This window comes from Myotis myotis, unplaced genomic scaffold (genome assembly GCF_014108235.1).
Source record: "Myotis myotis isolate mMyoMyo1 unplaced genomic scaffold, mMyoMyo1.p scaffold_m19_p_18, whole genome shotgun sequence".
Taxonomy (NCBI): Eukaryota; Metazoa; Chordata; class Mammalia; order Chiroptera; family Vespertilionidae; genus Myotis; species Myotis myotis.
In genome coordinates, this window is record NW_023416322.1 from 11,099,379 (window position 1) to 11,123,033 (window position 23,655).

Here is a 23,655-nt window from a genome sequence, read left to right on the forward strand (position 1 = left end):
CTACATATGTGCCCTGACCGGGAATCGAACCCACAATTTTTTGGTGTACAGAATGATGCTCAAACCAATAATTTTAAGAATCTTGGTATTCATGATTTTATGATATATTTTTTTTATTAATCATTGTGTTTAGACTATGTAGTAAAAGTATGTTCTGCACTCAGAGAGAGCTCAAACTTCATTATATTATTGGGTTTAAGTACTCGCAGTGCCTTCATTTGAGTCTTCAATCTTATATTTGTAGAACACATGCTATTTCCCTCTTAGTAGTATTTTTTAAATTATCCATACACATCAGCCTGAGTAGGAAGTACTTTTACAATTCCAAAAGGTTCATGTAGAAATAATTTCTAAAGAAAGCAAAGTAATATAGCATTGTGTCCCTCACTTTCCTTCTTTGTTTAGAACGTCACTGCATCATAAAGATTCTTAAACACGTTTGAATCCCACACTCTAGCTGTCAGTTGAAGGTTACTTTAAAGCTGAAGAAGTATCTGAGCGCTGTATGCCCGGATTCAGTGTTCAGCACCACAACTGATCTGAGGTTCCATTTCCGATGAGCCCTACGTGGTGGTGCTGCTGGGCCTGGCCTACAGTTCGAGCAACCAGGGTGAAGACATTAGTGATGTGCCAGTATACTTTCAATATGAGGAAATACAATGAAGTTTATAGGCAAATTTTTCTCTTAAGATAGATTTTTTAAAGACTCCTTAAGAGTATTTGGGTTAAAACTTAGTTTTATCTTGCTTTTTTAAAAACTAAATATTTATATTCTTTGCACTGTTCAGTGTTCATAGTCTGTGTTCCTCCCTTCCTGCAAACTGGTTGTGGTGGCCTTAGAAACTCCTTTTCAGAACTATAAGATGCATGCAGTTTCTTCCCCATTTGTAGGGGTAACTCTGGAAGCAGGACACCAGGCACAGATAATCCCAAATTGCTGTTTAAACTAGGCACAAATTGGATTTGATGTAAACTTGTATTTATGATGATTTGGCAACACAATAGCCCTTCTATGGACTTCATGCCAAAGTACAAAATAGTGAGGGGGTACAGGATGTCCATGGCATAGGTGAACACTGAACTCCCCTCTTCCCACGAGCACATCAAAATTTGCACCTATATAAAGAGCAGTAACTCCTGATAGGCAACTGAGGGCTCATTGAACAGCTTCTGAAGAACAAACAAGAGGAGGAGACCAAATAGAGAAATGGGAAACCACAGCGGCTCTCCCGAACCTGCAGGAAATCTGTGAGAGGAGGTGCAGGTAAACTCCATTGTATACATCGCCCTCCACCTGGATAAGGTGAGTGGGAGCTCTCTCTGGGTGCCTTGGCCCACCTGCAAGATGGCCGCAGTGTGTTCTCAGCCACACTCCCTGTAGCCCATTTTGGGTCTGAATGAAAGGCGTAAGCAGTGTGAACAAGGTGTCCGTGACCGGAGCTCCTCCATCCGACAGTCCAGAGCCCTATGCGCCCGCCTGGCTCCCCCTGGCTGCCAACACTACCCAGTACTCACAGCTACTCACTTTTACACAACAAAAGGGAGAGACCTGGTAGAGAAGATGAGCTGCAAGAGCAGTATGGAACTCTCTGAGGTTGGCGTTACCAGTGAGCACCATTGTATATCCTCTACACCTTGAAAGAGTGGGCGGAGCTCTAACTAGGTGCTCGGGCCTACCTGCAAGTTTGCTGCCTCTCATTTTCAGAATTATCTGAACCAAAGCGGGGAAACAGGATCACTAGGGCACACACCTGACCTCCCCACCTGGAGCCTCTCCATCTCCGTAGCCCCATGCCTCAGGCACTGTAGGCACCTGCATGGGTCCAAGTACCCCACCAACAACCACCTGACACATCCTACACAGAGGCCACTTTGTGAAGACGGAGAGAGCGCTATTTGGTCTAATTGATATTAACGAACATAGAAAATGACACAATGAAAACATAAAAGAATATCTCTCAAATGAAGAGACAAAAAGTCTCAGAAAAAATCCTAATGAATGGAGAGAAGTATTCTGCCTGAGAAAAAATTTAAAGAGACAGTCATAAGGATGCTTATCCAACTTGAGAGTGGAGTAGAGGAACTTAGGGAGAACTTCAGCAAAGAGTAAGTATGCTGAAGAATGCAACCACTGAGACGAACAATAAACACAGGGATCAACAGCAGTTTAGCTGAAACAGAAGAATCAGTGACCTATAAGACAGGCTAGTGGACATGAACCAATAAGAACAGCAAAAAGAAAAGGATTTTTTAAAATGAGGCTAGCTTAAGGGATCTCTAGGACAACATCAAGTGCACTAAGATTTGCATTGTAAGAATCTCAGAAGCAAAAAAAGGGAATGGTACAGAAACTTTATTTGAACAATAGCTGAAAACTTTCCTAACATGGGAAAGGAAACAGACATCCAGGTCTAGGATGCGCAGAGAGTCCCGATATAGGAGTGCCTAAACATATAAAGCAAATGCTGTCTTCAGAGGGAGAAATTCACAGCAATACAATAATAGTAAGGGATTTTAACATCCGCATTCACATCAATGAACAGACCATCCAGACAGAAAATTAATAAGAAAATAATGCCCTTAAGTCTCACATTTCATCCAAAACTGCAAAGTACACATTTTTTCAAGTGCAGATAGAATACTACTCTCCAAGATAGATCATATTGTATGCCCCCCAAATTCAAAGAGATTGAAATCATGTCAAGCAAACTTTTGAAACACAGTGGCATAAAACTAGAAATCACCCACAGGAAGAAAACTGGAAAAATACAAATATGTGGAGACTAAATACTAGCTTCTATACAATCAATGGATTAAAGAGAAAAATAAACAGGAAATGAAAAGCTGTCTTGAGTCAAATGAAATTGAAGACACAACTAAAATTTATGGAATGCAGCAAAGCAGTTCTGGGTGGGAAGTTCATAGCTATACAGGCCTACATCATGAAACAAGAAAAATCCCAAATAATCTAACTTTACACCTGTGGGAACTAGAACAAACAAAACCAAAAGTAAGCAAAGAAATCATTAAAATCAGAGCAGAAATAAACGAAATAGGAAAAAAGAAAAGAATGTAAGAGCTGGTTCTTTGAAAACGAAACAAAATTGACAAACCTTTAGCTAAATTCATCAAGCAAAAAGGAGAACCCAATGAAATACATAAACGAAAAAGAAGTTACAAATGACACCAAAGAAATACACAGAATAATTAAGGAATATTGTGAATGTATGCCAAAAAAATGCCACAGTCTGGAAGAAATGGATGCATTTCTAAAAGCACACATACAATCTTCCAAGACAAAACCAGGAAGATATAGAAAGTCTAAACAGATAAGTTACTAGCAATGAAATTGAAATGGGTTGGGGGGTAAAATAAAACTTCAGGATCAGAGGGCTTACAGGTGGATTCTAAATATTTAAACAAGTAATACCTGCGCCCTAGCCAGTTTTAGTTTTGCTCAGTGGATAGAGCATCGGCTTGTGGACTGAAGAGTTCTGGGTTCGATTCCAGCTAATGGCACATGCCTGGGTTGTGGGCTTGATCCTTAGTGGGGGGTGTGCAAGAGACAGCTGATCAATGATTCTGTCATCCACCAAAAATTAATAGAAAAGAATTGAGTAAAGTAGCAGGATACCAAATATACAGAGATCCATGGCATTCTTACACATCAGTAATGAACAATCAGAAGGATCAAACAGCATAAAATACCTTGGAATAAGTTGAATCAAAGAGGTCAAAAACCTGTATCCTGAAAGAAACTGAAGAGGATACAAATAAATAGAAAGATATATGCTTAGTAATTGTAAAAAAAAAAAAAAAGACCTTGAAAGCAAATGAAACTTTAAGAATTAAGTGGGAGGTATCAGACTTCCTTATTTCAAACTAGACTACAAAGCAATAATAATTAAACAATATGGTACTGGAATAAATACACCTAAACAATAGAATAAAATAGCCCAGAAATTCTCACTTATATGGTCAGTTAATTTATGATAAAGGAGCCAATACAATGGGTGTAAAGACAGGTCTCTTCAAAAGGAGGTGTTGGGCCCTGACCGATTTGGCTCAGTGGCTAGAGCGTCGGCCTGCGGGCTGAAGGGTTCGATTCCAGTCAAGGGCATGTACCTTGGTTGCGGGCACATCCCCAGTTGGGGGTGTCCAGGAGGCGGCTGATCAATGTTTCTCTCTTATTGATGTTTTTAACTCTCTATCCCTCTCCCTTCCTCTATGTAAAAAATCAATAAGATATTTTTTTAAAAAAAGTGTTGGAAAAATTGAGAGTTGCATGCAAAAAAAGTAAAATTGAACCAATTTCTTATACCAGATACAAAAATAAGCTCAAAATTGATTGAAGACTTAAATATAAGATCTGATTCCCTGAAATTCCTAGAAGGAAACATAAGTAGTAAACTCTTTGACATCAGCCTTAGCAAATATCTGTTTGGATATGTCTCAGGAAAGGGAAACAATAGCAAAAATAAACAAATGGGACTACATCTAAGTAAAAAGTTTTTGCAGAGTAAGGAAATCATCAAGAAAATAGCCAGCCTATTGAATGGGAGAAAATATTTTCCAATATTCAATAAGGGGTTAATATCCAAATACATAGGGAACTCATACAACTATAACATCCAAACAACCCAATTTAAAAATGAGCAGGGGACTTGAGCAGACATTTCTCCAAGGAGAACATACAGATGGCCAACAGGCATATGATAAGATGCTCAACATCACTAGTCATCCGGGAAATGCAGGTTAGAATCACAATGAGATACCACCTCACACCTGTTACAGTGGCTATCAAGTCAGTGCTGGCAAGGATGTGGATGCCGGCAGTGTTGGTGGGATTGTAGACTGGCACAACCACTATGGAAAACATATGGACATTCCTCAAAAAATTCGAAATAGACTTACTATATGACCCAGCAATTCCACTTCTGGATGTTTGTCCAGAGAAAACAAAATTACTAATTTTTAAAGATATATACAGCCTTACGTTCATTGCAGTATTATTTATAGTGGCCAAGATACGGAAGCAACCTAGGTGTCCATTGATAGGTGGATGTGTAAAGAAGATGTGGTTAATATATACAATGGAATGTTACTTGGCAATAACGAAAAACAGAATGATTTTGTCATTTGCAACAATGTGTGTGAGTCTACAGGGTACTATGCTAAGTGAAATATGTCAAAGTCAAAATACCATGTGATTTCATTTATATGTGGAATCTGAAAAATACAAAACAAATGAAAAGAAAACAAAATGAAAGAAAACAAAACATACACAAACCCGTAGATACAGGGAATAAGCTGAGGGTTGCCAAAAGGAGAGTGATTTGGGATGATCGGTGCATTGAAATGAAGAAATGAAATGAAACACGAAATTGTAAAGAATGAGACATAGTATAGCAAAACAAACAAAACGTCCATGTACATGTAAGACTTGATTATACCTTAGACTTCTTTGGAGACATTACTGCTAGAATGTACAAGGCAACATTTGGTAGAGGGTATGTGAGGGCAGGAGAATACATTAGACTCTAATGATTAGAGGCCCTTGTATCATTTTCTAAAAAGCACATGATTGGGAGTCTGTATGGGATAATGTCACCAAAAATGATTACATACGAGGAAACTGCTATCAAAAGGAAACTGTCCCTCATCCATTGGCTAAAGAAAGAGGACAAACAAAACAAAAACCAAAGTACAAAATAGAATAAGTAGTCCTTTTAAGATTATTAAGTATCATTTAAATTATGGTGAAGCCCAGCCAGTTTGGCTCAGTAGTTGAGTGTCAACCTATGAATCAGGAGGTCATGGTTGCATGCCCAGTCAGGGCACATGCCCCAGTTGCCGGCTCAATCCCCACTAGGGGACATGCATGAGACAACAAATCAATGATTCTCTCTCATCGTTGATGTTTCTTTCCCTCTCCCTTCCTCTCTGTGAAACCAATAAAAATATATTTTTTAAAATGTTTTTTTTTTTTTTATCGTGATGAAAATGGCCACAAAATTTAAGTACTCTGGTACGTTCTTCTATTTCTTAGCTCTCAGCTAAGAATACTAACAATAGGATCCCAAATTGGTCAGAAATGGGCCCCATCTACACGTTCCTTCCTCGTCCGTCCGGTTTCCGTCCTGAGCTGCTACCCTGAACTTTCCAGTCTGGGTGTGCACAGCCCTTGACCTGTCCTTCGCTATTGCTGCCGTCACGTTTTGCGTGTCTTGACTGTGCGCTGCCAGCTGCCTTTTGTTTACATTAATATTTTCCCTCATTTGTAGTGAATACTTTCCTCACTGATGCATGGTTTTCTTTATTCTAGTTATATCATTCCAGGATAAGTATGAGTTTGCCATGTTCATTAGAATTCTCTGCATAATTTATGTATTTTAATAATGTGACTAAATCGTTTTGCTTTCTTACATTAAAGATATTTAATGACTTGTTATAGCATAAACCCGTTTTTAATATTAGGTTAATCATGCCTGATGCAGTAACTGTGGTTTTTAAGCCACCTGCTTAAATGAATGTCACCAGGTTTGGGGGATTAACTGTATATAGTGGCCAGGGCAGGTGGCTGGCAGAATAGTGACCTGGGACACAACAACAGAAGGATCAAATGAACGTGCACATTTTTCTAATTGGGTCTCAAATTCTGAAGCATTCAACAAACTCTTCAAATATTTTAAACAGAAGACTAAGAAGAAACAAAGATTTTGTAGTTAGTGGAGAGAGCACATTTATGAGATTTAGACCCAGCCCAGGAAAATGGGAGAGGTCTGATAACGAGTTTACAGAGATCTTCCCTCAGTGCAGAAGTCAGGAAGCAGCTACAGATGTGCAGCTTGTCATAAAGCAGATTTCTAAGACAGTACTACGTGCATTTAATACTGTGCCGTGTGCTCCCTCGGAGCCTAAGGTGCTAGAGCCCAGGCCATTTCTCCTCCCCACCGTGCTAGCCTGTGAAAGAGTTTGTTCACTTCAGGATCTGTAAGATTCTGGCGGAAAGTAGCTTCTGGCACCACGCTCCTCTTGCCAGTTCCTAAGAGGCAGAAACGTCATGATGTCTGGAGCTAATTGTCAGCTTTCCTTCTGTTCGGCCCTGTCATTGATTTTATCCCCGTTATTATGCCACTCTTCCTTATGATTTGTTACCACTATTTTATTCAGCCCTTTTCCCTTCCTCTGTTCAGCACCTACCTAACTGGTGAGAGCCACAAAGAAGTAAAATTTATTTCTCTATGAGAAGAAGAGATGAGAGAAAGGTTTGCTTTTATCATCATAAGGTATCTGCTTCCTGTGTGTTTCTTTTCAGATGTCCTTTCTTTTGAAAAATGTTGAGTGAATATGTAGATGTCAGTCACCTCAGCTAAGATATGATGACAGTAAACATTAACAAGGACACTTAGACTCCAGTCTCCGTTGCTAAATTACCGACTTAATACCATTCCAGTTTTAATGGAAAGTAGTGTGGACTGGCAGGGTTTGGTTTGAGGTGGGCTCATTAGAGTGACGTTCTCTTGTCTTTATCTAGCAGCTGTACATCCATAAATGAGGACTTTTTTAGCCCAATGGGAAATAATCATAAATTTGTTCATGTTAAGTACAGGGAGGGAAAGTTTCCTTTTACAGAAATCAAAAGACGCTTTACTTAATTTTGCGAATGTGTTCAATTTTAACTTACAAATGTTGACTCCCTGAAGGCATTTGTCTCTCCCTTGACCAGAATAGTTTTAGTATATGAAAGAGAAGGCAATTTAAAAAATCAGATTTTGAAACATTTTGAATTGCACTGTCTTAAGCCCTATGACCCCCTCCACCTTCTGTCTGAATGACAGGAGCTGGAAGTGCCCCCCTGTTTGTGGCGGACTGTGCCTACATAGCAGGGAGAGAGGGAGATCTGTATCCAACAGCTGTAATGTGAGGCCCTACCTAGGTCACAATCAGAAGCTTAGGGCAGATTCTACAAAGCCCATTGGGGAGGGCAACTTAGTAAAAGCAAAGTGGTGTCTTTGATCCCCGGGCAAAGGCAAGTGACATCCCAATTAGACGGGCAGCTGGGCCTCCCAGCCCCCCTGTCTTCCTGGTCTCTCAGGATTCTCTTGAGGCTAAAGCCAACCAGGACTGTTGTTTTCAGATTGCCGTGAGCTTCATGGTGTCTGTAAACAGTTGAAATTAATTGAATGAAAGGCAAGGTTAATACAAAATAACCAGTAATTGGGTTTCAGATTTTTATCATCAAGTAGCTTCACTGTTATTTTATCAGGTGTTTTTAGACATTTGTGAATTCTTTTTATCACATATTGCAATTATATTTCAAATTCTTTTTAAAGAAGTTTCAGAAAATAAAATGAATCGACTATGAAACACAGAAAAAGGAAGCGGTGTTGGAGAACTCAGTGACAGGCCTACCCTTTGCCTCCCTCCCCACCACAGTCCTCAGGACCTGGCTCTGTCCCAAGGGCAGTCCTGTGACAGTGGTGGTTCACAGAGCTGGTCTCCCACCAAGAGAAATATTCTAATATGCAAACCAACCTGGAGCCCTTGCACTGGGAGGCGTCCCTGAAGTGCCTGCTCTGAGGAGCAAACTGAATCACTGGCTGGGCCATTTTAGCTTTAGCCTGCCTGCGATGGTGCATTCACTGAGGCAGGGACTACGGCTGCCATTTTCCAATTTAATACTTAGTGATTGTTAATATTCCAATTTAGTAGTTAATAATCCTATTGAGGACTTCAAAAGTAGCTAGTCCAATGCAAGATGTGCTGGAAGTGTGAAATACACACCAGATTTTAGCGTTAGCACACAAAATGTAAAATCGTAGCAAATGTTAATATTTTCACTGTATTGGGACAAGTAAATATATATTAAAATTAATTTTCCAGTTTCTTTTACTTTTTTAATGTGGCTTCTAGAAAATTTAAAATTACCCCTATGACTCACATTTTTTTGGACAGCACTGGGCTAGAATAGCAGGTTTTAGGCAGATGTCTGTTGCTACAATAATGGTGTGATGGCCACGTCAGTTAGGTAGGAGCATCCCTTACGGGAACCTGTGGTTTCCTTGACAGTATGGGAGAAAGGCATCATTGAGCAGGAACACTGTTGGAATCATCACCTTTTAAAAGTTTTATCTCAGAGGTAGATCTAAAACTGCTATATTAGGAGAACACGTTTCTCCCCAGTCTTTCCCATTGGCCCTAAATATAATTTATGAGATATTTACCAAGTACTTTATATACAACTGCTCTAAAAATTCTTGTTTGCATGGAGTAAATAATACAATATAGGGGTAGAAGAAGGGGTTCTACAGTTGAATTGTCCATTTTCTAGGTAGGCTTCTGAATGTAACTTCTGTACTTAAATTGTGTTTGTCTCTGATGCTACCTCTTTATTTTGCCTTTAGGAAAACAGAAGGCACTGCTGCCTACAGCACATACCAGAATAAATCAAGCACTCCAGCACCGTAGACTCTCTGACGGACTTTCCAGAATGCTCTACCACTTCATCTTTTTTAAAATGTCAAGAAAGACCCACATTAAATTCGATGGCTACTATGCAAAACAGTATGGAGGGCCCTCAAAATTAAAACCGGAGCCACCCTATGATCTTATGGGAATATACCTGAGTGAAGGGAAATCACTGTGGAAGAGAGAATCTTCGGCCCCTCCCTGTTTGTTGCAGCACCATTTACAATAACAAAGACATGGAAGCAGTCTGAAGTGTCCGTCAACCAATCAGTGGATAAGGGAGATGCATGCACGTACAGTGAAATACTATTCAGTCATTAAAAAGGAAAACGTGTATTGGCCCTCAGGACATTTTGTTAAGTGAAATAAGTCATATATATAAAGAGACAAATACTGTATGATCTCCTTTATATGTAGAGTCTATTTTAAACTCATCAAAGAAGAAATCAGATTTGTGGGTGGTGGGGTGAGAGAATTGGATGAAGGTAGTGGTCAAAAGATTCAAATTTAGTTATAAGCACATATTGGAATGTAACGTACAGCATGGTGACTATAACTAGTAATACTTTATTGCATATTGGCAAGTTCCTTAAAGAATAGATCTTAAAAATTCTGATGACAAGGAAAAAGATTTTTTTTGTAACTATATGAGTTGATAGATGGTAACTAAAATTTGCTCATCATTTCATAATAAACTTATCAAATCCTTACGCTGTACACCTTAAACTTTGATAATCTTACATATCAATTACATCTCAATGAACTAGAAGGGGGAAAAGATCTACAAAGGCGTTCTCTGGTTTATTTCACTATGAAGGCATAATGCTAACATCTCAATGCTGCTTGGATGTAGTCACTATCCTTTGACCCCTCTGAAATGGGTGTGAACTTGGGAATGAACATCTAGCCTGTTATCCCTTAAAAAATTTGCATTTATAGAGCAATTCAACACAGTGCCCTTGGATTATGGTAGGGAAATGATGTTTTTTTATAAACTCTGAATATTTAGAGAAGTAAAGTATAGTTTAAAATGAGACATTTCATCTATAAAGAATGTGACTTTGCAATGTTCATTTCCAAAGTTAATACCAACTTTCAAGACTTTTAACAACTCTATTATGTGTATTGTAGATAGTTTATTGTAAAAAGTCTGTACAGATATGTGTATACTGCTTCAGCCCTTAAAAATTAAAAACAATTATCACTGAAAACTGGGAATTTGAGTAAGTGTGACCTCCTTAACTAAGAATATTATGGGAAAGTAATTTTACAGGGGATGGGATAAGTTTCTATTTTGCAAAATATATTTTAACTTCTTGGTGATTTAGAGAAGCCATGAAGTTAACGTGTGGCATTTGTTCACCTTTTCTAACATCAACAAACCAGCCTGAGAATAACAACTTAGGCTCAGTTGCTTGCTTCTGTGAAAAGTTAGAGGGCGCTAACATTCCTAACACAAATGCCCGCTTGGTACAAAGTGAACACTGTGGCCTTGTAGTTTTTTGGGGGAGAATTCCCCTCTTTAAGAGAACATAGAATGCGCTCTGAATTCTGGCCTAGGGGGTTTTCTCTCCTGACTTGAATAAAAAGCTCTCACTTCAGTAAGTCACCTGACAGTAGTTTGTAGGGAGTAAATTCAACAGATGTCCCAAGTTGCATCAGAATTATTCTTTGTGTGGGTCTCACCTCACCTGCTAAAAGGCAGAGTAAACATTAAGCCACATATTTCAGAAAAACAAAAACCTAAACTTTGTGTGTTGGTGGTTGGTCCTATGCAGGGAAGGGAAATCACATAGCTCAGGTATCACTTCATGCTCCCTCCCTCTCTGAGTCCTCACACCTGACAGGGTCTCTTTCAGATGAGCCATGGGTCAAGAGGAGGAACTGCCACTCTCATTTATTCTTAAAGGGGTTGTTTTTATTTATATTTTTATTTTTAGTGACTCAAATTGGTCTGAAGAAATGTTGCCCTGAAAGGGACATGTTTGGAAAATCTGAGTGGCCCAGAGTAAATACTATTTTACTCTATAAAGTGTTCCTTCCCTTTGTAATCTCTGGGGAGGGGCATTTTTCAACCAAAGATTGTTATGCTTCCCCAAATTAACTTTTATAAGAGTGCTTCAAGTTTACTCTTTTTAAATTTTATATGAGATACATGCATATAACTATTATGTTGTGAAATTCTGTTACTGAAATATATGGGGAAACCACTTTTCTGTAGAAAAATTTGTTTAAATGACAGAGGAGGAAGTATATTTGAATTAAATGTTTCTTAAAACGACAAGAATGTATTTGCTTGAAGTGGGAAGCCCCACGAATGGAGGTCTTTATTGCTTTTTGAAAAATGTGTTCTTAAAATCTGATAAAATAAAATGTAGAGTGGTTTAAATTTGCTTTCTGTCAATGTGCTCATTTCCAGTGTGCTTGATTTCAAATCAGAGTATGTTTCTAATGGGGTCCCACCCTCTCTAACCTTTCCACTCTCACAGTCATGACTCCTCCTCACATCTCAGAGCCTGACATACATCCAGGCTTCTCCACTCCCAGCCCATTGGGCCCATCACCTGCCTCTCCTGCTCACAGGTGTTCAGTGACACCTACAGCAGAAGTCCAAGTTCCTCAGCATGATGCTTGAAGACTTTCCACAATTAAATCCCAAATTTTCTCCCCAGGGCTCCTCTTTCTGTTGCATTTCTCTAAGTAACACACTGTTAGTCAAGCTGTGCCATCTGCCCTGTGCTGCATTCCTGCTTCACCGGTGCCTGAGAGGCCTGTGGTCCTGTCAGATCCTGGGCATCTTCCAGGGCCAGCGCCTCATGCCCATTGGGTGAAGCTTTTCCTGATTTCTGCCCAGGTGTCCTATCACCCAGCTTGAGGCAACCACATCTGAGTATCTGTAGACACTGCTAGGACACATACCTTCCACATCAGTTTAATGTGTGGGTATGGCTAAGTACTTACAATCCCAAGTCCAACAATCCTATCTAATAAAGATGGAATATGCAAATTGACCATCCCTCCATCACAAAAGTAGGCGGCACCCATAGCCACAAGATGGTGGCACCCAGTCCCCTCAGCCCCGCCGGAGTAGTCCTTTTAGCCCTTGCCGTAGTGAGGGGCAAGCAGGCCCCCGAAGAGAGCAGGCAACAGGGCCCTGCTTGCCCCTGGCCGTGGCTATGAGTCAGAGAGCAGACAGGCAGGCAGGTCTGCAGAGAACCAGAGGGAGTGGGCCCTGGTGTCTGCTCTGAGTAGGCTGTCAGTAGGACATCCCCTGAGGGCTCCCAGATTGGAGAGGGTGCAGATGGTGCTGAGGAACCCCCCCCATCCCCAGTGCATGAGTTTTGTGCAACGGGCCTCTAGTGAAATTATAAGATTTGATTTGTGTAATAGGATTTTTTTTTTTTTTTTACTTAGGTAAAAACAAACAAAAAACCCTTACTCTTGACATTAAATCAGGTTGCTGAACCTCTGAGATCCGGCTCCGTGGGACTCAGCCATGGCTGCAATCACTGGCAGAGCTTTCACCCAGCGTTTCCCAACATAATGGATCTGCTCTGTGCCCTGGGCAGAGGGATGTTTTTAAAGCTCCCCAAGTGCTTCTAATATGCAGCTAAGGTTGAAACCTCTGCATTAGTGACTCTCATCCACAGTCCATTTCTACGTGGAAACTTATAAATACAAGAAGCGCCCTAGCTGGTTTGCCTCAGTGGATAGAGTGTCAGCCTGTGGACTGAAAGGTCCCAGGTTCGATTCCCGTCGAGGGCATGTACCTTGGTTGCGGGCACATCCCCAGTAGGAGGTGTGCAGGAGGCAGCTGATCAATGTTTCTCTCTCATCAATGTTTCTAATTCTCTATCCTTCTCCCTTTCTCTCTGTAAAAAATCAATAAAATATATTTTTTAAAAAATACAAGAAGCAATCTTTCTAATACCGACACTGGAGGAAAATTAACTTGACTATAAACAAAGCATTTTGTTAAAAAATTTTTTTAAAATATATATTTTTATTGATTTCAGAGAGGAAGGGAGAGGGAGAGAGAGAGAGAGATAGAAACATCAATGATGAGAGAATCATTGATTGGCTGCCTCCTGCACGCCCCACACTGGGGATCAAGACTGCAACCCAGGCATGTGCCCTTGGCCAGAATCGAACCTGGGACCCTTCAGTCCGTAGGCCGACGCTCTACTCACTGAGCCAAACCGGCTAGGGCTTAAATTTTATTTGGCTTTATCTTGAGGTTATTTTTTATACTTGTATATTGGTATAAAATATATAGGAGACCATTCAAGGTGGGTGACAATAAAAGTCTTCTACGAAAATGCTAAAAAGTGGGAGGGGAGGAATTTGAATTTTCATTGTTAAAGGAGATGTTAGGTTTAAGGAACTGGTATTCTAAAATTTAGTAATGCCTAATGCCTGACAGCTAATATGGTAACTCAGAATGAACTTTTTTACATATTTTAAGAATTTGCATATTTGAACAGGATTTAACCTAGTGTACTGAAATCATGCAAAATTGAGGGTACTCATTTTTTTTTCCCCTAACCTACATTACTTTCATTTCCAGTCTTGTCCATGAAAAGTTTCTTACACACACACACACACACACACACACACACACACACACACACACACGCGCGCGCGCGCTATTTTTGTAAATCGTAGCACTGCTGCCCCCATGTGGACAGTTGGAGTATTGGACAATCTCTTCCTTAGCCCTTCAAATTCTTTTGTTTTTAAAATGTTTTTATTGATTTCAGAGGGAAAAACATTGATAAGCTGCCTCCTGAACATACATATATCCACTGGGAATCAAACCGCAACCCAGGCATGTGCCCTGACCAAGAATGGAACCGTGATCTCCTGGTGAATGGGTCCACACTCAACCACTGAGCCACACCAGCTGGGTGCCCTGCACACTCTTTATTCAGATGTTTGAGTCACTAATTACCAGAAGCCCTTTATTATTTCCTTTTGGGTCTAGTATTAACTACCTCTTTTCTGGTTTCCTTCTGTGAAATTAACAGTTTTTACTGTCTATAGTCTGTCCTTTATTGCTTAATATGGGGGAAGTACCAGATTGGGGTTTGGGGTCAGTAAACCATTTTCCCTTCCCCCTCGTTTACATACCAGCAGAAAGGGAACGAATTACCATAGCATAGATCACACTGAGAAAGTTACCCACCCCGATTCCCGACTTGCCCAAGAAAACCTGCAGCGGGGTAGTCACACCCACGTTTGCAGAGGAGCCGCTTATAGTTATGTTACTTTTATGTAGCTTTTTAAAAAATTGAATTATTGTATGCTGCAGTGGCAAGCCTTGTGCCAAATACCGGAAACAAGCAACAGCTCCACTCTCCTGGGACTTTGGGCTTGTTGCTTCCTTTGGAGACCACTGCCATTTAGATGAGCACTTGTTTATGGTGTTTGAGAAAAGGATTGGTCTCTGACCACCTACCACCAATGAAAAAGCTCCTAGGAAAACACTCCTTCAAGTTGCCATTGACATGGGACTCCATTATAAGAGAATCTTTGGATAAGGTCCCACAGAACCCTGCTTCTCACGTTTTAGTGTGTAGGTGAATCACAAGGTGATCTTGATAAAATGCAGATTCTGATTCAACAGGTCTGCTGTTTGTGGTAGTTTGAATGATGGCCTCACAGATACCGGGTTGAGGCCATGCTATTCCTGGGACCTGTGATGTCACCTGCACGGCAAAGGGTTTTCTCTGATGAGACCTTGGATGGGGCGGTTACCCTGGGTTATCCAGGTGGGGCCCTAAATGTAATCACAATCTCCTTCTAAGAGGAAGGCAGGGGGAGATGTGACCACTCAAGCAAAATGCTGCTGGATTGAGGCAGGAGCCAAAAAACAAAGAATGCAGCTCCAGAAGCTGGAAAAGGCAAGGGAACTGAATCTCTCCCAGTCCCTACCAATACCCTGCTTTCCACCCAGTGAAATCCATTTCAGACTTCTGACCTCCAGAACAAAAAGAATGTGTGTTGTCTTGAGACACTGGTGAATGTTTGTGTTCCTCCAACATTCCTGTGTTAAATCCTAACCTCCAATGGGATGGCATTAGGGGCCACTGGGAGGTTACTAGGTTATGGGGGCCCAGGCTTCATGAATGGGATTTGTGTCCCTATAGCAGAACCCCAAGAAAGTCCCTCAGCCCTCTGCAATGTGAACTTACAGCTAGAAGGCCCTGTCCATGAACCACAAAGCTGGCTCTCACTAGATGTCGACACTGCCAGGGCCTCCATCTTGGGCTTCCCAGCCTCCAGAACTGCGAGGAACGCATTTCTGTTATTTACCAGTTACCCAGTCTGTAGTATTTTTTCTAGAGGCCCGAAGACACTGACGCCCAATCTGCTGTGATTTGTTACCGCAGCCACAGGAAATGAGCCCCCAATGCTATGGGTCCTCAGAACACGCTGTGAGGAGCAAAGCCACCTACAAGCCAAGCCACAGACAGGTGGTTGTCAACCCTGGCTACGCATTAGCATCATCTGGGATGAGTTTGAAACAAACAGCAAAAAGCAATGCCCAGGTCCCACTGCTGGAAGAGTGCAGGCAGAACCTGTAAGGGTGGCGGCTAAGCATCACTCTAAAGCAGCGGTTCTCAACCTGTGGGTCGCGACCCCTTTGGGGGTCGAACGACCCTTTCACAGGGATCGCCTAAGATCATCGGAAAACACATATATAATTAATATATTAATTATTAATCACTATGCTTTATGTTCAATTTGTAACTGAAAATACATCCTGCATATCAGATATTTACATTATGATTCATAGCAGTAGCAAAATTACAGTTATGAAGCAGCAACGAAAATAATTTTACGGTTGGGGGTCACCACAACATGAGGAACTGTATTAAAGGGTCGCGGCATTAGGAAGGTTGAGAACCACTGCTCTAAAGGCTCCTTGGGTGAATCTGATCAGAAGGTAGGGAGGAGCTGTCTCATGAGAATAAACCCAAAATACAACTTTCCTTGTGTTCAAGGAAAACTCTTAAGCTCCCCAATATATGGACACACTAGTCTCTCTCCCGCCACCCCGCCTGCCCCGCTGAACTATATGCCGGCTTCTCAGTGAGGCCTGGGCCAACGCCTCATGTGAAGAATTACCAGGTTCGAGACTTAACACATTATTTCACCTCAATTGTGTTCAGCTCTGCTGTCTCGGGCTTATGAAGAACGCCGCAGCCTTTATTTCCACAGGTGGGAGCTATTGCCAGTACAGCCTGCACGGGCCCGGGTGAGCCTTCCATCCAATACGCCTTCCCACTTACACACCTACAGCCAACCAGCTGGTACATCTTAGCTAAGCGGGACTCCCAGCCAACGAAGCGTTTTCAAGTGCGTGGCCTTGAAAATCAGATCCGAGATGTGCCCCAAAGCAGCATCCTGCTAATTTGAACTTCTAGTACTTAGTCATCTGGCGACCAGAATCAGAGCAACCTGTCGGCAGAATCCATGTCTTTATTGTTTTTTTGGACCCCCCCCCCCCCCGCCCCCGGTACCTAGGTTGGAGCTTGGGACACAGGGCATGGAGCAAACATTGTTCAATTTGTTACAACTGACCCAACCCAACGCGCTCAGCAACTACCTCCCAGAGAAGTGAACAAAACCACCGAGGGTCTTACCTATTCCCCCCACCGCATCCTGGGGATCAGAACATGGAATCTTCCATCAGCAGCGTGCACGGGCCTGGAGCTGCCGTCCCGCGGGAATCGCATCCACAGGGAGTTTTCCCAGCAGGCGCTTCCCCCCTCACCCGGCCGGCAGGGCCAGCTGGGAGGAGACGCTGCCCGCGTGGCTGAGCTGCCACCACTCACCGGGAACCACGGGGTCGAAGTGAAACCACCGCAGGCCCTTCACAGTTGGCAGGGCACGTTCCGTGCAAAAAGCTCCAGCAAGGGCCCACGGCCCTGCACCCTGAAGACCCCACAGGCCTCGGCCCCTGTACTGTCAGCTCTGGCTAACGTCTGAGCCCCTCTCCGGAGCTCGGCGCCCTGTCCTTGCGAGAAACCGAGCAGCAAGCGGACCTCTCCTGCTTGGCTCACACTGGAACTCAGCAGGCGGCTGCTTTACGGCCACGTGCAGGAGCGCTGCCTGCCGGGATCAGGGCGGCCGGGCCCAGGTGGGTTTCCCCATCAGGTGTAGCTTCCCTAGCCCCAGGTGGCCCACATCTCTGTCATCCTCTCTCATCTTGTTTCCTGGCTCCCAGAATTCCATTTTGCCTTAATGGGCTTTTTAAAAAAAAAAATTTTTTATTGACCTTAGGAAGGGAAAGATAAAGTGAGATAGAATCATCAATGATGAGAGAGAATCATTGATCAGCTGCCTCCTGCACGCCCCCTACTGGGGATCGAGCCCGCAACCTGGGCATGTGTCCTTGACCGGAATTGAACCTGTGACCCTTCCGTCCACAGGTCGATGCTCTATCCACTGAGCCAAACCGGCCAGGGCTGGGCTTCGTTTTCACTGTGTGTCTGCTGCAACCCACTAGAATGCTTCATAAGGCAGGTAAGATCTGCATAGGAAATTAACCTTTCAGGCCCCCCGCTTCTCATCATCACAGAACTCTGAGTGGGAAATACAATGAAAAACAAGGACATGATACATCGAAGACAGTAAAATATTTATTACGTTCAGATGCACGGACAGTTTATTTCTTAACAGAAAGGTCAGTCAACAAGCAACCAATCTGTAGAACTTACAGCAGGACTACATTCCAGCAAGAGGCAACCGAGGGCCTCCGAGAAGTTAGCGATCTGTTCTTAAAAATCCATCACATCATCTCCTGCCTCCGCAGTACGGTATCACAAATGCAGGTACAGAAGTTAGTAGGAAACAGCGTGCCCTCCCTCCCCCGCCCCCCCCCCGCCCCCCGCCCCCCGCCCATCCATCTTCCAGGCAAGCACAGGCCGTGGCTGAGCAGACTTGGCACGAGGCTTCGAGGCTGCTGCTTTTCCCCCTACATCATAACCGATTTCAAATGGTGCTAGACAAAAACAGACTCTGAACACCAGGAGAAATCGGTCAGCCTGTGTAAGAGATGGCTCCAGTGGCGGTCCGGGGTCCTGCCCTCTGCCGTGCAGGTGGCAGGTCTGCGTCTGCCGCGCTGCCAACGCAGCGGCGTGTCCCAGGGCCCGGGAGCAGGCGGACAGCGCTGACCGACGAATCTGTCCTCCAGGTGCACAGCCCTCTCCCCTCCCTCGACAAGCAAGTACCCGCCCAGCAGTGCCCCTCACTGCGCTCAGAGGCCCTGCCAGCAGGTGGCTGTGGCTACCTGTCGGCGGTATCCCGACCCGGCCCCTGCTCAAACCCCCTGACACACACACTGTTACCCCAAACCCAACAGACTCCAGGGGGTGCTTTGCTTTTTCCAGTTGCTTCGGTCTTGACCCGGCTCAGGCGGCCCTCGGAGGAGCCCGTCCCCAGAGCCGCAGCTCCCGTCGCCGGCCCTCGGCTGTGCTGCAATTCTTACTCCTAAAACACTGATTTCAAATGGTGCTAGATACAAAGATGGAAAAATCTAAGCCACCATGTGAAACCAGCTTCCAGAAGAAGAGGGTCTCGCTGGAGAAAAGAGGGAGGTGCGATCGGAGGGCCCGGCCTCTGGCCCGGAGAGGACATCTTCTTGCGGTTCCAGGCGTGGCGTCACCAGATCCGCTGGGAAGGCAGACGGGAGGGTCCACAACGAAGCTCGGGGCGCGTGAAAGTCACGGCTGACGCTTCACGCTGACGCCGCCGCACAAATCCATCAACTCTCCGCTAACCCGTCTAACCCCACTAGTCCCTCCCAATCAGCGTGCACGTGCTGAGCTCGAGCAGCCGTGGCTGCTGTCACCATGCATTTCTACGTCGGGATCGCCCTACGTCAGATCTACACAGGACGCGGGATGTTTTCTGGCATGATCTCGCTTGCTCTGCGTGGGAGGCGCTAGCACTACACAAAGGTGACTGCCACCCGGGCCGGGGCACCCCCTCCTGTGCCCTATTCAGGAAGGACGCGGGCCCCACCGTGACACACATAGGTGTCACCACCCCACCGTCTTACTTAACCTCTGGTGCGACCCAAGGAAACCAGCGTCCGAAACCTGTAGCAAGTAGATCACCCTCTAACGCAAGCACCGAGTTTTGTTTCGTGTTGCTTTGGACACCTGCCTGAAAATAAGATTTTTCAAACTGTGTTTAAGTTAGGTTTCCCATCTCCTAGCGGGCCCCGTCTCCTCTGGTTGTTTGAAGCTCAGAAAACACGTCTCTATTTCCTCTGAGGCCATGACCGTGAGGAAGAGGAGGCAGTAGCATCCGTATCTTTCAGGTTCCTTACCCCCTTCAGGCCTCTAGCTACAGGCTTCTGTTTTCTATGGTTCCTGGAGGTAACGGCACGTCCTGCTCTGGGGAAGAGGCGGCGGTAGCGTCTGAACACCGAGTTGCACTCTTTAACCCTCACAATAGGCGTTGGGAAGGGGCACGCCTGGTCCCGCCAGGGGCCGTGGCTGGGCAGCGGGTCCTATGCTCCTGCACCTCTGGCGCTTTGCAGTGGCTCACAGCCGGCCTGCGCGAGTGGGGAGTGGGGAGTGGGCACCCCTGGAGAGGAGCCTCCCCCTACGCTGGGAAGCCCAGCACCAGGCTCTGCAGCCCGGGGCTCTGCCAGGCCTCAGCTGGGCGGGCTCTGCCGAGTGAGGACCCTCCAGCCAGCAGCGGGGCCTGTTAACCAGGTTCCTGCTGGGGTGGAAGGTCAGGAGCGAGTGCTAAATGGCAGCCATTACCATGCGGTCTGAATCGTGTACAACGAAGAGATCTACACTGGGTCATTCTCAGCTTTTCTCCAGCCAAGCGCTCCTTCCTTAGCAACTTCCAATGCCAGTATCCTTACCACCTTCCCCTTGATGCTGTCACACAGACACCCTGCAGGGATCCAGGCAGCACCCCGCCTCTGCATATGCCGCTCCACTTTCTGGGACATTCTCCATCCACTCTCCCACTGCTACTACCTGTCAACACCCCCCCCCACCCCAGCAATGCAGGGGTCCCCCTTCAGGTTTCCCCTCTCAGGAAAACGACCCCCTCGCCCCCACCCCCTCAGCCCAGCTTCCGGCGAAGTCACCAGCTCAGCGTCTAGTTCTGTTCCTTAGAGCACACTTGTCATTTGATCATCTGGGTGATTAATTTATGCCTCTCCTGCTGCCCAGGGAACGCCAGCCAGGAGTTCAGAGGCCGGCTGGCCAGCCCAGGGCCCTGTCGCTGTCACAGGGAACTAGGGGGCACCAGCCAGGGTGTGGGCTCCCAGCCTCCCGGTTCTAAAATACTCCGAGTCCTCTGGAAGAAGAGATACAAAATCATTAGCGAAGCATCACGGGGAACTCTCTTCAAGAAGAAGAGGGGAGAGGAGGTCATCTCAGCACCAAACGGTCCGCCCTTCCCATCCTATGGGATGAAACCGTCTGCGGAGGTGCCAGCTTTCCTGCCAGAACCAGGCTTCTCTCTCAGAACCAGGCTTCTCTCTCAGAACCAGGCTTCTCTCTCAGCTGCTGAGCCTGAGCACGGATGCACCTGCAAGCAGCTGCTGGGCTCCCTGGTGGGGTCTGGGGAGGCCGCTGAGGGCTGCAGGGCCTGCTCTCCCTGGCACCTAGGTCTGTGCAGCTCAGGAGAGCTCTGCCATCGCCTGCAGGGGGCAGGATCCTCCCATTGGCCTAAGGGCCCCGTACACACTGGGGCCAGTGGAGAAGGGCTGGGTGGGCAGCCTGGGAGGGGAAGTGCCCACCCCAAGGAGGGGGTTTGTCACCCTGGGAGGTGCCCCCGTACAGAAACGGGGCTCTGGGAGCCAAGCGCAGCCCCAGTGCATTTCTGTGCCCACATTCTGTTTGCAGTTTGTCCACCCCCCACCCGCCACCCCCCAATGCCCGGGACCCTCCCCAGCCTGGGCAGGGACCCGAGCTCGGAGGATAGGTCACCACACAGTGAATGAGAACCCAGGCCTTTACTTCCTGCTCGCGACTCTGAGCGCCTCCCTGGCACGGCCCCGGAGTGTTCCTCGGCGGAGGCTGGTGCAGACTGGTCACCGCACGTCGGGCGCCGGACCCTGCAGGAAACAAGACAGAGAAGCGGCCGCAGCGCCAGGAGCCGCGTGCCCGGGGAGGCCACGTGGTGTCTGAAGGCATGCCAGTCAGACACGTCCAGCAGCAACAGCCGCGGTGCCAGCCCCACGGAAACATCGAGGGTTAACTTCAGTGCCTGGCTGTCGGTGACAGAACCGTCTGGAGACGGCAGAGAGAGCTCCCGCTCCATTCTCTAAAGGACGCTGTGTCTTTCAAAGCCCTAATGACCCACCGATCGCAGGCCCAGCCAGGTGCCCACGAGATAGCCCGGAGGAGAGTGGGCAGGAGAGGCACGCTGGTGGATGAAACCCGTCACCAAGCCCCGGGGACCCACATATCCCCCCCAGGAACCAGCGCAGCTGATGTGCTCTGCGCAGCCAGGCCGCGCGCACAGCCAGAGCCCGAGGCTGAGGCTCCGTGGAGGCAGCAGCTCTCCCTCCCCGCAGGGCTGGGTGCTGAGTCACAGCCACTTACGTGACTGACTGACGCAAGTTCCAGCCCGGGCGGGGGAGGGGTGCCGGAAGCAGAGCCCGATCAGGCTTCTTCCTGCCCCTGGGAATGCTGGTTTCAGGGCTCCCGGCGGCCTGGCCGGGTCATCGTGCTGAGAGAGGGGCCCGGGGAAGGCCCTTCGGAAAAAGCGGAACGTTCTGCCCTCCAGACAGCCCCAGTCCATTGTCTGTACGGACCCAGAGGCCTGGCCCCGCTTCCTGTCACTCCCTGCTCTCGCCCAGGCCCAGTGTCCTGGACACTTTGTCTTGAGCTGTCAGGGTGCGGCCTGTGCCAACTCGCTGTGGTTAATGAATCAGAGGAAAGGGTCGTGAAAGGAAGGGCAGGGGACGGAGGCCTGGCGTGTGAAGGGGACCATGGAGATGGCTCTCTGCTTGGGGCTGTTTGTCCCCCAAAAGGGGGCTCAGCAGCCAGGGACCACCACACTTCCCAGGCCCCAGATCCCCACGCAGAGCCCCTAAATGCCCATGGAGGCCTCAGGGCAAGAAGCCACAGCCTCCTCACTTGTGGGGGCCCAGCGCCGGCAATTCTGGCCTCCCAGGAGCCCGGGGTATGGAAGCCTATGCTCCCAGGTGGTGCTCTCTGTCCCTTCCTGACTCCGCCAGCAAGAACCTGGGGCTGGAAACCCACTCAGTTCAGGGCAGGGGACCCTCGGTCGGGCAGGCAGGAGGGGAGGAGGTCCCATGGCTCCCCAGCCCCTGGGTACAGTGGGCGTGGGAGGCAGCAGGAGGCAGAGGGGAGCCAAGGGAAGGAGGCGGGATGGAGTGGGAACGGCTCAGCCCAGGACCTCGGAGGATGGGCACAGCCCTGAGCCGGAGCTTCCCACGGGAGGAAAAGGGAGCGTGCCCACGGCCTGTCACACAAACACAATGCCCACCACCCAGTGGCCAGGTCCAGGCCAATGTGGAGCCAGAGGAAAACCACCAACTTCTGTCCTTGACTCCGTCCAGGTGGACTCAGAGGGGACACCGCAGGTGAGACCTAACTCTGGAGGTCCAGGGAGAGAGGCCAGGCCCAGCCTCCCACCTCCCCAGGCAGAGGCAGCAGCAGACACGGCGTCTGTGGGCGCCCCACTCGCAGCCCCGCAGGCCTGCTGCTGGGAGAGGCCCTCCCTCCGCGCCTGGCCTGGGTAGCAGCACAGGCCCCGCTGCTCTTGGAGGGAGAGCAGAGCTTCTCCCCAGGCCACGCACCTCCCGGAGCACCTCCTGGAAGCCCGGGCATATCCACTAACCTCCGAGTGGCCGTTCTACCCGGTACCTGGGCACACACCTGGCTGAGCACATGGACGGGGCACACCCTGGGACATGGTTCCACTTCCCTAGCGGGAGGGAGGGAGGCTGGGCAGATGGGGGCGGGGGGGGGGGTAGGTCCAGAGTCCAAAGCCAACCCGAGCACCTTCCTCTCCTGCTTCCCCTGACGCTGGCGGGGCTGGTGGCTGTGCCTACATTGCTGGGCCAGCCTCATTCTGCTCTCAGGGCCTCTGTTTGCCAGTCTCAGAACCTGGAACAGTGAGTGGTGGGAGGAGGCAGGAGGAGAGGGAGGGGGGAGGGAGGGAGGGAGGGAG

General features: G+C 46.8%; 1 protein-coding gene across 35 annotated transcripts in view; it reads left to right on the plus strand.

The window, feature by feature from the left end:
• LOC118673464 (membrane cofactor protein-like) overlaps positions 1-11,864 on the plus strand; it is a 108,025-nt gene extending 96,161 nt beyond the window's left edge. For 25 of the 35 annotated variants that reach the window (XR_004973376.1, XR_004973377.1, XR_004973378.1 and 22 more), the window contains one exon: positions 9,408-11,864. Coding sequence is in view for 24 of the 35 variants with exons in the window: in XM_036344273.1 (XP_036200166.1) it covers positions 9,408-9,471 (64 nt within the window). In the remaining 11 variants the exon portion in view is untranslated. Of the gene's footprint in view, positions 1-7,196; positions 7,290-9,407 lie in introns of those variants that run through there. The other 10 variants (XM_036344275.1, XM_036344277.1, XM_036344285.1 and 7 more) reach the window with 4 other exon arrangements.
• The last annotated feature ends 11,791 nt before the right edge of the window (positions 11,865-23,655 follow it).